This window comes from Myotis yumanensis, unplaced genomic scaffold (genome assembly GCF_028538775.1).
Source record: "Myotis yumanensis isolate MYYU_CA2020_CCGP unplaced genomic scaffold, mMyoYum1.0.hap1 SCAF_1, whole genome shotgun sequence".
Taxonomy (NCBI): Eukaryota; Metazoa; Chordata; class Mammalia; order Chiroptera; family Vespertilionidae; genus Myotis; species Myotis yumanensis.
Window position 1 is genome coordinate 30,209,499 of NW_027223752.1, and position 13,736 is coordinate 30,223,234.

General features: G+C 39.6%; 1 protein-coding gene across 4 annotated transcripts in view; it reads right to left on the reverse strand.

Annotated features, from left to right (window-relative positions):
• Positions 1 to 12,278, reverse strand: part of ZNF410 (zinc finger protein 410) — a 42,995-nt gene extending 30,717 nt beyond the window's left edge. For 2 of the 4 annotated variants that reach the window (XM_070416853.1, XM_070416832.1), the window contains exons 1-2: positions 12,001 to 12,109; positions 834 to 1,017 (exon numbers count right to left, since the gene is read on the reverse strand). In XM_070416853.1, the coding sequence (XP_070272954.1) occupies positions 834 to 866 (33 nt within the window). In that variant the 5' untranslated portion in view covers positions 867 to 1,017; positions 12,001 to 12,109. Of the gene's footprint in view, positions 1 to 833; positions 1,018 to 12,000 lie in introns of all 4 variants that reach the window. The other 2 variants (XM_070416821.1, XM_070416842.1) reach the window with 2 other exon arrangements.
• Between the last annotated feature and the right edge of the window lie 1,458 nt (positions 12,279 to 13,736).

Below are 13,736 nucleotides of genomic sequence, written 5' to 3' on the forward strand. Positions count from 1 at the left end.
CCTGCACACCCCTTACTGGGGATGTGCCAGCAACCAAGGTACATGCCCTTGACCGGAATCGAACCTGGGACCCTTGAGTCCGCAGGCCAACGCTCTATCCACTGAGCCAAACAGGCCAGGGCTCAATGTTTCTCTCTTATCGATGTTTCTCTCTCTCCCTCTCCCTCTAAAATCCATAAAAAGATATTTAAAAAAAAAAAAAATGTTGCCCTGGCCAGTGTGGCTCAGTTGGTTGGAGCATTGTCCCATACACCAAAAGGTAGCAGGTTTGAATCCTGGTTGGAGCACATTCCTAGGTTGCGGATTTGATCCCTGGTCAGACCACATGTGGGAGGCAGCCGATCGATGCTGTGCTCTCACATTAATGTTTCTCTCTCCCTCTCCTTTCCTCTCGCTCTAAAAATCAATAAAAATTATTTTTAAAAAAGTTTAAGTCCTCCAATTACATTTAGAAAAAAAACACTTTCAGAAAAATTAAAAGAATGGTTTGTGGTAGTAAATATTTACAAATGTAAACATACATTACACATATATGCCATATATAAAATATAAAATTTTGTCATATAATTATCTAGATGTATAATTTTATACTTATTAAATAACAAATATTAAAAGTCATAAGAGGTAAAAACGGAATTTTTAAATCTTTGAAAAAGTACTTAGTAAGAGAAAAATAATAAACTAGTAGTTACAATCAAAACAATATGGCCCACAAAGACTAAAATTTTACTATCTGGCCCTTTACAGAAAAAGTCTGTTGACCCCCAAATTAAATAAGGACAACCTTTGGAATACAGCCCACCAAAAAGAAAAGAAAAGCTGATTTGGCTCACCTCTGGTTTGGATTCTAACTCATCTGATAACATTGATTCAGCTTCCAAATCCTGTAACTGTTCAGGCGACAAGTTAAATTTTTAATTCAAAGTCAATGACACCTTCCTGTTTATGCTCATATTCCTCTAGGAAATGCTATGCTTTTCCTGTAAGATGCTGTGCTGGGTACGTAATCAATTTAGCCTAAAATGAAGGAAAGAGAGAGAGACTATTAAGAGCAGAGGAAAAATGTAGCTAAATAAACAAAGACTTAATCTATTGTAATAATCATAAGTTGCATGTCCTTTTCCACTATTTCCCACACTGGTATATCCACAGCAAGCAATAAAGAATTCGTCCTAAAACAATTGTTTTAAAATAGAACAAACCCAGTAGGTATCAAAACCCATACAAAGTTTTACTTTGATGTAGAATTTCCATTTCTACTAAACTATTCTAATGAAAGGTCTTAAATATGAGAAAAGCTATATGTCCAAAGAATTTCATCTTATCATCTGTGATAATAAACAGCTTCAAACAACATATAAATACATGCATATACCCAACAATTGTGGAGTGTTGATAAATGTTGGTTAAATTACAAAATTACAAAAACAAAATATGAAATTACAAACTTGCCAATATTAAAACTAGTTAAGATAAGCATAGGAAAAAGTGAAAGGAAATTCACACAGCTGTGATAGTAGTTAATTGGGTGGTAGGCTGGTGTGACTATTTTCTCAATTTCCCAATTTTTCTAAAAATATTTATACAGTCAGTCAATATTTGAATAATATTTTCCCAAAGTAGTACTCTCAGGACCCTGATGCAGCTGTTTTCTACCCATAATTTAAATTCTTACTTTCTTTTTCTTTTTTTTAATCATACATTGTTCTTTTTTAAAATATATTTTATTGATTTTTTTTTTTTTTTTTTAGAGAGAGAGGAAGGGAGAGGGATAGAGAGTTAGAAACATCAATGAGAGAGAAACATCGATCAGCTGCCTCCTACACACCTCCTACTGGGGATGTGCCCAAAATCAAGGTACATGCTCTTGACCGGAGACGACGCTCTATCCACTGAGCCAAACCGGTTAGGGCTAAATTCTTACTTTCTTATAGCTTAATTTTTTCCCCCCGGGATTTTGGCAAAGTGAGTTCACTTTATTTTGTACAATTATTGTTAAAATTGGGAGCACTACTATATACAAAGTGGTCAAACAGTGTAAAATGTACTCAAGATGAGAGTTTTCAATTAATACCAAGGTAAAGTGAAAAGTTAGAAAGATTTACTCTACAAAAAGAGCACTTAAATGTACCTGAATAAGTGTTACTGCCCTGATAGTTCCTTCCTCTCCCTTTTGTTAGCTGCCAGAAATCTGTATTTTTCATCATTAAAAATTATTTACAAGATGTAAATAAAATGTTGTTTCCCACATAAAGTAGCATAAATCTCCAACTTTTCCTTTCACACACATTTTTCTTATTCAAGCACTATAATAGCTCAATGGGGCTTACCCATCCCTCTTTTACATTGAAAGGAACCAAGGCTCAGTATTATCACTTGTCCAAGTTATTAAGCTGCAGAGCCAAACTCCTACCCACAGAGAAGGTTGGCATAAATAGTTGACATAAATAGTGATTATATCTCTCTAAATTTGATCTTGAGTCACCAGGGTGTAAGAATTCCCTTTCCCCAATTCCAGCTCATCTCAAGAAGCCAAGAAATTACCAAATGTTTGTTTAGGTTATTCTTAATGTTCCTCCAATTTTGAGATTCCAGGATTGTAAAATCTCTAAGAAACTAGACAATTATTTACTGTCTTTATATTTGTTCATTTTTTTTTTTTTTAAAGAAACTAATGGTGCTGGCTCCAGGGATAGGTTTCTGTTTCCTTACCTAATGAAAAATAAAGGATAAGAACATGTGCCCTTAACAAGGGAAAAATTAGATATAGCAGATCTTAAACACTTCTGCAAAGCTGTAATAACAACTTAGAGAAGGAAGCTGCCACTTCTCTTATAGTTTAAGGACCACCTCTACATCATCATTTCTCAATCCAAAGTTACCTATGACACCCTTTTATTTTAGTGTTTTCATTTCAATGATAATCTTAAAAATTAGCACAATCACTTCCTGGAACAAATGGGTACCTGTATTATAACTGAGAACTGCCATACAATTTTGGTATCCAAATTTGTGGTTTGTATGTGTGCTGTGTAAACAAAAGAGAGAATAGTCGGATGCAGTACAATAGGCAGGATGACCTCAAAAGAATCTGTATTGGAGCACTCAGTACCATAGTAAATGTACTGTGTGGATCTCATCTTTAACACAGCACCAGCTAAGTGTGAGGACAAATTCAATTCTATTCCTAATTCGTTACCCATGTAACAGATTTCAAAAATTGCAATGCAAATTTTTTTAAATAACAGCTTCACTGAGATATAATTCACATACCATACAATTCACTTATTTAAAGAGGACAAGTGCATTGTTTTTAGTATATTCACAGATGTGCAAACATAACCACAATCAATTTTATAACATTTTTGTCATCCCAGAAAAGAAAGCCTGTACCCATTTTCTCCCAAACCCTTCACTGAGCAGGCCTAGGCAACTACTAATCTATTTTCTGTCTGTATGGATTTTACCTACTCTAGACATTTTTATAAATGGAATATATATGTGACTTTTTGTGCCTGGCTGCTTTCACTTAGCATGAAGTGTCCAAGGTTTATCCTATTGTATGTAGCATGTATTGGTACATCATTTCTTTTTGTAGCCGAATACTATTCTACTGTATGGATGTACATTTTATTTATCAAATTATTAATTGATGCACATTTGGGTTGTTTCCACATTTCAGTTGTTTCCCCAGTTTGGCTATTATGCATAATGTTGCTATGAACATTCATGTACAAGTTTTTGCATGGACATACGTCTTCATTCTTTTCTGTACTTTTCTAGCAGTGAAATCGCTAGGTCATTTGGTAACTATGTTTAACCTCCTGAGGAATACCAGCCTGTTTCCCAAAGTGGTGTGTCACTTTACAATCCCACCAGTAGTATATAAGCGGGATCTAATTTCTCCACACCCTCACCAACTCGTTAGTATCTGCCTTTTCTGTAATAGCCATCCTAGTGGGTATGATGTAGTAACTCACTGTGGTTTTGAGTTACATTACCTGATGGCTAATGATGCTGAGCATCTTTTCCTGTGCTTATTGGGCATGTTCATATCTTAGACCTTATCAGATAGTGGTTTGCACAACCTTTCTTCCATTCTATGTTATCTTTTCACTTGCAAAGCAAATCTTTAATTGAATAAGGCAATTCTAACTCTACAAAGTCATCAAATAATACCTCATTAAAACTGGTATTCAAGGACTTCTCAGTCACCTTTGGTTAAATATAAGATCTGATTATCATAAACTGTGTAACAATGCCTTGACATTACAAATACTACCTTGTATGCTATCTTCTGCGCTAGTATTTCTAAAGTTGAAATTTAGAAACAAATGAAATATATTACTGCATCCAAGGCTAAATCTTTCCACTGTTAAGCTTAATATTAAATATGTAGTTCATTTTAACAAACAACATCTCTACCACATAATATGAATGTTAATTTGAATTTTCTTGTTGTATGGTATTGCTTACATCTGTATACTTATTCATGAAGATATAAATCCATGGCAACAACTAACATAATCTTGATAATCTAATTTTTATGATGTACATGGTTCCCCATGGCCATCAAAGCATATTAGACTACTTAAAGAAAATAATCTTTGTTTAGCATATATATTTTAGAAATCTACTGACCGTGGCACTACTATTATTGATTTGTAAATTTGTTTTGATGTTGCAGTCGATTAAGAGCTATAAAGGCTCAGCATAGGAGGTATAAGAATTACCTAGCTTTATGTTTGAGTATATTTAAAATAAAAATAATTTGTGAGTATTGGGGGTAGGGAGGGTCCCAATGCAATGTTTTTCCTTTAAATGCAACTTATATGACACTGAAGTGAAAGGCACTGCTCTTACTCAAAGGGAAGCTATTTTCAGAAAAATTATGGATATCAGAGGAAATTTCTTCCCTGGCTTTCTTATGCTATTAATTAAGATAAGAGATTAAAAATGCAATATACACAGTAGTCACCTAAATCATCCAAAGTTCTTTAATGTGGACAGTAATATTTGTTCATTTTTACTTTGTATCTGTAGCTGGTGGACAGGCAAAATGTATATCTTTATTTCCTTTAAAATAGAAAATGTACTAATTTAGCTCCATAAATAATGGAAGAGACAACAACATTTAACTATCAGCAACCAAGGCCAGGCCCATCGAATCATATTTTCCACAAATCATAAGTAAGGAATCTTGGCTCTAGATTAAGACTTTACAACAAAACAAACTGATCTTAGAAATTGGTCAAAGTAGTACTGTTCAGACGTATTTCCTTCTCCCCTTTTACTGTGTGCATGGCCATCAAAGCATATTAGACTGCTTAAAAAGTAATTGGCCCAGCATATATATTTTTTAGAAATCCACTGACCCTGCCACTGGTCAGCCTAGAGATTAAAAAGAATGCATACAAAAAAACAAAAACAAACAAACAAAAAAAAAAAACCTCTGCAATGAACAAAAGCAAAACACAAGGCTTGAAAAGAAGTAATTAGAGAACTGTAACAACAGCAAAGTAGATTTAGGACAACAGCAATCTCTATGATCAGGACAATCCTGAGAACAACTCTCCTTCTGTTTTTAGCCTAATAAACAAATCCTGGGGACTAAAGTTTGATAAGCTGCATTCTTTTTCTGCAACACACCCTACTTATGCATTAACACTAAGTAGCTAAATAAATTAAATAAAGAAGCTGAGATATGTTTTTTAAAAAAACAAAAATGCAAGGTCTCTAAAGCAGGAATCTTAATTCTGCCTCTGACTAGGTTGAGACCCGGGCAAGCTACTCATCTTCTTGGCCCTAGGAAACTCATCTGAAATATAGAAATGAAACAGATCAACCCTAGGATTATTTTTATATCAGTCAATAGAAATAATTATAAAATTCTTCAGAAATAAACTTCTCTAGAGGTGCTTAAGAAATAAGTAAGTCTATCAAATGTTTAGTATACATAGAAGGTTAAGAACTATGCCTTTTATTACTAAGTCCAAATTTCCTATAGAGACTGCAACCCACAGTAAGATACATTTTCCATCATAACCCAATAAACTAAACACACAGATAACATAGTTTCATGAAACAATACTAACCTATACTATACGACTCTCATGCACTCTGAAAATATTTTTTAATGATGAGACCCAATAAACTGATCTCACAAGCTAACAGGTTATATCCCACAGATCGAAAAACACTTTATTAAAGCAACTTCAAAATGTCTAAAATACATATGTTAAACACTACAGACACAGTGCACAAAATTCGTGCACGGGTAGGGTCCCTAGGCCTGGCCGGTGATCAGGGCTGATCTGTGGGGTGACTGGCAGGGTGATCAGGGTCCCCACTCGCACCCACCTTGGCCTGGCGCTGCCCGCTCGCCAACCCCCGCCCCCCCAAGCTGCAGTCCTGCTCTTATCGGGGCCCACGGGGGCCAGCAGTGCCTCCACTGCCACCTACTGCCAGTGGTGCATCGCCAACATCCACCATGTTCCCCGCCACCCCCTGGTGGTCAGCGCATGTCTAACTCCCGGTGGGTCAAACTCCCGCCCGTAAGGACAATTTGCATATTAGCATTTTATTATATAGGATAGCATCACAAACAAAGTGTAAACCCATAGATATAAACCTGCTTTTAATATATATTACAGCCCAGCCAATGTGGCTCAGTGGTTGAGCATCAACCTATGAACCAGAAGGTCACAGTTTGATTCTCAGTCAAGGCACATGCCCCGAGTTGTGGGCTCCTTCCCCAGTATGAGGTGTGCAGGAGGCAGCCGATCAATGATTCGCTCTCATCATTGAAGTTTCTATCTCTCTCTTACACCTTCCTCTGAACTCAAAATAAATAAATAAATATATATTACAATCAGCCATTATTATTGTTGGAGTTTTGGTGAAATAGATTAGCTGAATCTTATCTTTTGGCCCTCCCTGTGAGTTCTGCAGAGGAAAATATTACAAACTAGGCAAATGATTAGCAACGAAAAGAAGTTTTTGGTCCCAAACCCCAATGCAGACCTCTCACATACTGGGAGAGAAAACCAATCCAAAGTAAGCAAGCAACAGGGGAACAGAGATGATTCAAGTCTCCTGTCTCAGTCCTGATTGCTATGTAGAAGGGAGTGTATTTCCAAGGGAAATATGACCAGGGGCTTTTACTACTTTGCCTCATAAAAGACACAGAACATCATTGTGTTAACCTCTAAAAAGCAGAGTGACCCTGGGTAGATTAGTGGGTTAGTATCGTCTGGAATACCAAAAGGTCAATTCCTGGTCAAGGCATATACCTAGGTTTCAGGTTTGATCCCTGGTCCGAATGCACACAGGAGGCAACTGATCACATCACATCGATATTTCTCTTTCTCTTTCCCTCCCTTTCTTTCTCTAAAATCAATAAGAACATATCCTCAAGTGAGGATAAAAAGTAAATAAAAATAAAAGGCAAAGTAGTTCCACCCTAGAAAACAAAGCCCAGAATAGCAGTACTGCTCCAACTTGAGGGAGGTCAACAATGCTTTGACCTTGACCCAGTTTTAGAAAGAAGTAGAAGGTGGGTGGGTAGAGGAAAAAAGAAAAAAGAAATTGAGGAACACTGTGCTCCCCACAACTGGTCACCATTCATACAAAGGCTAAAATAAAGCACGTGATTTCAACCAAAAGGACTCGTCTCTCTGACCATGGGCCAATCTGCTTCTCAGCTCCCTCCATCGCCACCTGTGGCTGACCACAGATATAGATCCAGACAACTCTACTGACATTAGTAAATTACAAAGACCAAAAATTAAAATTTATTTTAAAAGAGCAGTTTAAATTTTGGTATAACATGGTAGTGCTGGGAACAGGAAAACGAGGTAACTTTCTATATCATACCTAGCATATTATGGGAGTTGATTAAATTCTAATGATAAAGTGGTAACAGGTACTAACGAAAGAAATTTGGAATACAGAATTGTAAAGCCAGAATGAGTTTTAAAACCATAGGATTTACCCTAGGCCTTCTCCTTTCTCTTCCCAGGATCTTCTGGGTGCTCCATTCCTATAGCTTTGAATCTTATTCCATTCACCTCCCCATTTCTCCACAATCCTAATTCTCTACAAGCTAAATTCATCAAGAGTTGTCTCTACTTTCTCATCTCCAATCATTACCCAACCCCGTCAATTCACCAAAACCTCTCTTGTAAAGATAACCCATGATCTTCATGTTGCCAAGTCCAATGGACACTTGACTGTCCTCGTCTTACTTGACCTTTGCAATGGACAACTATTGTTTTTGACTGTCTTATATTCATTTCCCCTGCCTGGGTGACAGGATCCATTTTGTTTGGGGATCTACCCCTCCCCATTAATTACATTCTTGGCAGGACTGTAGATTAAGATGTTCTTTTCTATCCTGGCCAACTATTGGACACTTGACCCATGTTGAATAAATCAGACACTTTTCCTCAGAACATGAATCCTGAAAGTAACTAAGGACTGAAAAATGCTGCAGCAGCCCATTCATTCCAGTAACGCAGTTAGCAGCCTTCCTTGGGGCTGCTCATATTCCTGTCCTTTCTAAAGTCAGGGCCTTCAGCATTTTCTTTGGTCCTGTGAGTTGCTCACATCCTGGTTATAAATTCCTCTTCTGAAGTAAATTGTTCACTTGCAACCAAAGAGGCATAATTGGCACTGTTTCTCAAAGGCGCTGCCTCCTTTCTCAAACACTGTTCTCTTTATTTCCAAGATACATGTTCCTTACTTCACTACTACCTATTGGCCATCTCTCCAGTCTCCTCTGATAACTCCTATAATCCTCCTCCACTCAGCCCCTAAATGTTAATGTTCCTCAGGATAGTTTTCAGACCCGTTTTTCTTGCTATACTCTCTTCCTCTTGTGAATTCATCCAGTTCCTTGGCTTTAAATCATATGGTCTCCAAAATTTTTATCTGTAGCCCAGACATCTCCTCTGAGCTGCAGACTTGGATATACATCTCTACTTAACATTTTAACTTAATATCTCCATTTCACCATGTTCAAAACAAATTCTCTCTCAAGCCTGTTTCCCATCATTCCTTACCAGCCCCTCTCACCACAACCCTTTACTCAAGGACCACTATTTACGTCATTTAGGAGTAATCTTTATTACTTTATTTCCTTTGCTCCCAATACTCATTCCAGCTGCCAAGTCCTATTGATTCTATCTCCAAAGGAGGAAATATAGCAAATCCACCTACTTCTTTCTCTACTGCCACCACCCTACTCCAGGCCACCATCACCTCTTGCCCTAAAGCACTGTTACTGGTCTCCCTGCTTCTGTTCTTGCCACCCTCCGTTCTGTTCTCTTCACAGCAATAAATATCATCTTGAAATGTGAATCCTATTATAGATACACTTCCCTATTCAAACTCTTCTCTAAGCTTTCCAATGTGTCTAGACAAAATCCAAACTCCTTATTCTGGCCTGTAAAAACCTATGTGAGCCATTCCTGCATCCCCACCCTCCAGTCACCCTCCTTTACTTGCTCACCAAGTCCCAGCCAGAGGAAGCTCCCTTAGCTCCGAGAACACATGAAGCTCTTTCTTATATTATGGATTTGCACATGACATTTGCTCTACCTAGGAATGCTTTTGCCATTCTCTTCCATTGGTTAGCTCTTTTTTTGTTTTAATCCTTCGTAGTTCAGTTTAACTGTTAACTCATTTAGAAAGGCTTTCCCTGATACCTTACTCAAGGAAGGTTCTCCATACACCCTCTACCATCTTCACTAATCACAATTTCTAATTCTTTCATTTGTTTTTATACAGTCTTTATTTTTTTGTTGGGCTATCCCATAAATTGCAGGCTCCATAAACAAGGGTAAGAACTAGTCTTGTTCACTACTATATTTCCCAGCACCTGGCATAGCACTTTATGTAAGTCATAAGGAATTTAGGTTTTCCAGTGTCATTTCTGATACTGAAGCTTAAAGGGCTTCCACACAAGGTTCCGTGTAAGCACCTAGTAGGCACTGAATAAATATCTGTATAATAAATGAATGACATTGCAAATGATACCTAAATTTTTGTCTCTATTCCTGACCTCTTCTGAACTTCAAACTTTCATTTCTAACTGCTTGCTACTATCTCCACATAGCTATCCAACAGCAACCCAACCTAACAATGTACTAAATCCAGATTACTATCTCCACCACCTAACCTGTTCTTCTTTCTGCAGCATTCATTTCAATTATTGCCCAATCTTCCTCCCACTCAGCTGCAAATTTTCGATCTTTAACAATCCCTTTCATCTTCCCTACTGAAATAATCCCAGTGGTTCTGATTCCCCCAAATGTATTCCTAGAGTAATGCCCTGTTTAGGTCTCTCATTATCTTTCAACTACAGTATTAAAATAGACTTCTATCTGGCCACCCAGCCCTTAAAATGCCCCTTTCCAATCCATCTTTTACACAACCACTCGAGTTACCTTTCCAAAACATAGAAATGTTTGTATTATTCCCCTTACTCCAAGTTCAGTGCCTCAGTAGTCAAACACCTAAGCATGGCATTTTAAATATTCTACTATCTTCAGACACCAGCATCCACTATATTCCTTAATAAACTATTTACTGCAGGCCACACTAAATTCGCTATTAAATGAACACACTAACCTTTGTCAGTGCTCAAGGTCTTTGATTGGGCTAGGTCTTCAATCAGTAATAAACACCCCCAATCTAGATCTGATCCTGTGAAATCCTTCCCAGCCTTTAAAATTCAACTCAAATGCCATTTCACCCATTAAGACTCTGATCCTTTCCCTCCAGTCAGAACAAATCTGCCCTTACCTCTGTGTTTTCACAAAACAGTTTAACCCCTCTTTTAGCAATTATTTCATTTCCCTTAGGGTGTTAGTTGTCTACATGGAAATTTTTCTCATTGGTTAGGTTTGAGTTTATTCACCCTTCTTCCATTAACCTAGGACGACGCTGTGTACAAAATAAACACTCAGGAAATATTTGCTGGATAAATAGGTAAGCTCTTTAATTTACAGGGAAAAAAGAAAAAGCCCAAAGCTAGAGATTATGTAACTTGCCAAAAATTAGACATCTACTTCTATGTAGAACTTTAAAAACTAGAACCTAAATCTTCTGCTAGTTAGTTGCCTTTATACTCTGTCCACAACTAAGATAACACAAAGTAGAATTTCTTCCTTAACAACAAAATGTCCCTGACTTTATTTCAAAATGTTTTTGTTTTGTTTTTTAGTCTCTTTGAAAATACGCTGCACTGACCTTTTGCCAAAGTGAGGAAGAAGTGCAAATTCTTAGGTCCCAAGTTAATAGTATTTAACCTCCAAGTAGTGCCTAAATGCATTTCAGAGTCTCATGAGCAAGTGCAACAAACTTTAATAAACTAATTGTATCTGTTATTTGAAGAAACTACAGAGGATAAATCCAACCTGATAAATGCACACAGGCTGTGCACACAGCCCACAGCCCACACCCCCGCCTTGGAATGACAGGCGGAGCAGAACCGCAGTGCAGCCCCTCCGAGTCGGCAGCCTTCCTTCTTCCAGACCCAGAAAGTAAGGGGCATATGAAAGAAGGGCAGCTCGGGGATGAACTGTCCCGGGCAGAGTCCCTCTGGCATCACATTCCCCCAGGACGACGGCCTCAGTGTCGGGCCCCAGGTCCGCGGGCAGGCCCGGCAGTCAGTGCAGCCCGGCAGCCCCCGCCCACGGGACTCGCTGACTCCGGCTTTCTCGGGACGGTCTGGTTCCCACGCCCCGGCCCCCAAAACCGAGCAAAGGAGCCGAAACATCGGCCCCAAAACCCCGCGAGGGGAAGGGTCCACGCCGTGGGGCTTCAGACCGGCGCTCCCGGGCCCGCCAGGTCCCGCAGGGGTGCCTAAGGGGGGCGGTTTCCCTGTCCCCCCCGAGGGCGCCCTGGGCCCGAGCCCCCGAGGAGCTGGTCCTAGCTCCCTCCCTGTCGGGGACCGCCCAGCCCAGCAAGTGTGGCCCGGCCCGCCCTGGAGCTCACCTTACGTCCCCTGCAGCCGCCCGTGGGTCAATCGGTCCCGAATTCCGTCCACACACAGCGTCTTCCGGCTCCTGCCGGAAGCAGCTCGAGCGCGGGACAGGAAGTTTGGCCGCCCCCCACGCACACACCCACTTTCTTGCCTCCAGGCCGAGGGGGCGCCGCCGAGCGCCACGGTTTGCGGCGCAGGGCTCCGCGCCCGGACCCAAGGCGCCGTGGTCTCCCAACTCCCACTCAATCTCTATCGGCCTTCGGGGCTCCGAGGTCTGCAAAGCCCGCAAAACGGGGTCGGTTCATTCCCGCCGTGACGTCACTGCTTCCCTGCAGCGGCGGACCGGGTCGTGGTACTTGTCGGCTGAGATCTGTACCAGCTACAATGGAGGCGAGAACGATCACTGCTGACTTTCATCGGAGTTCTCAGCGAAGAGGATCGCGAAGCCTCACCTCCCCGGGAAGGGAACTGCAGAACCTACCTCTGCATTGTATGCCGAGCATGGCAAGAATTGAGACTCAAGTGTAGTTAGAACTTTTTTTGGAATATGAATTCCTAGCGTCTGGGTTCCACATATTTGGATGTAAAGAGCTCTCAGGTGCCCTGCCTGGGGGCTAGACCACTTGCGTTCCAGGCTGGATGCCACCACTTGTTAGAGCTTTATGAGTTTGACCGACTTCTTGAAATTACTAATTTTTTGATAGTGCTGCTTGCCAAACCATGAAGAACTCAACGAAGACAGTGGCAGTGGGAATTAAAGGAGTTCTCTAAGAAAGGCGCTTAAGATTAAAGGTAAGCCTTGAGCCGAAACCGGTTTGGCTCAGTGGATAGAGCGTCGGCCTGCGGACTGAAGGGTCCCGGGTTCAATTCCGGTCAAGAGCATGTACCTGGGTTGCAGGCACATCCCCAGTGGGAGATGTGCAGGAAGCAGCTGGTTGATGTTTCTCTCTCATCGATGTTTCTAGCTCTCTATCTCTCTCCCTTCCTCTCTGTAATAAATCAATAAAATATATTTAAAAAGTTTAAAAAAAATAAAGGTAAGCCTTGAAGACAGGCATATAAATGGGTGAGAGAGTAGTTTGAATATACAAATAAACTATGGTGATTTGCAAAACAAAGGAGAAACACAGTTCAGGGGAAGATAATTCCTCTTTAGATAAAGTGCGTTTATCCCAAGGGGATATTTACTTGGAGGTAAAGGTCCCAAACTCAGGTAAGAAAGAGGTCAAAAATAGAGATGTAGATTTGGGAGTTATCAACATACAGAGATTAAATGGCCCTGGAAAATTATATAAAACAAGAAAGAAGGCCACTAAAGACAACTGGAATGATTGATTACTAACACAGTTTGAATCTACTTTCTATAAATGTTGCCAACAAAAGTATATTGCAGGAGCGGGGTGTAATGTGGAGGGTGTCAATGGGGCCGGGGAGAGGGGGATATGTATAATACTTTTACCAATAAGATAAGGTGTTTTTAAAAAGTATATTGCAGTGTATAAACAGGAGACCATAAACCAGCAGGCCACTCAGAGAAAACTACCCTCAATTTTACTGTTTTATAGGGTTGATTATAATAAAACAAACCCTCTTTTTTGTCAAACCCCCCCCTTTTTTTTTTTTTAGAATCACTGCTTTAATGTTTTCCTTTTTATTGAATTTATTGGGGTGACACTGGTTAACAAAATTGACAGGTTTCAGATGCATAGTTCCACAACACATCACCTGTACAGTGTATTATGCATTC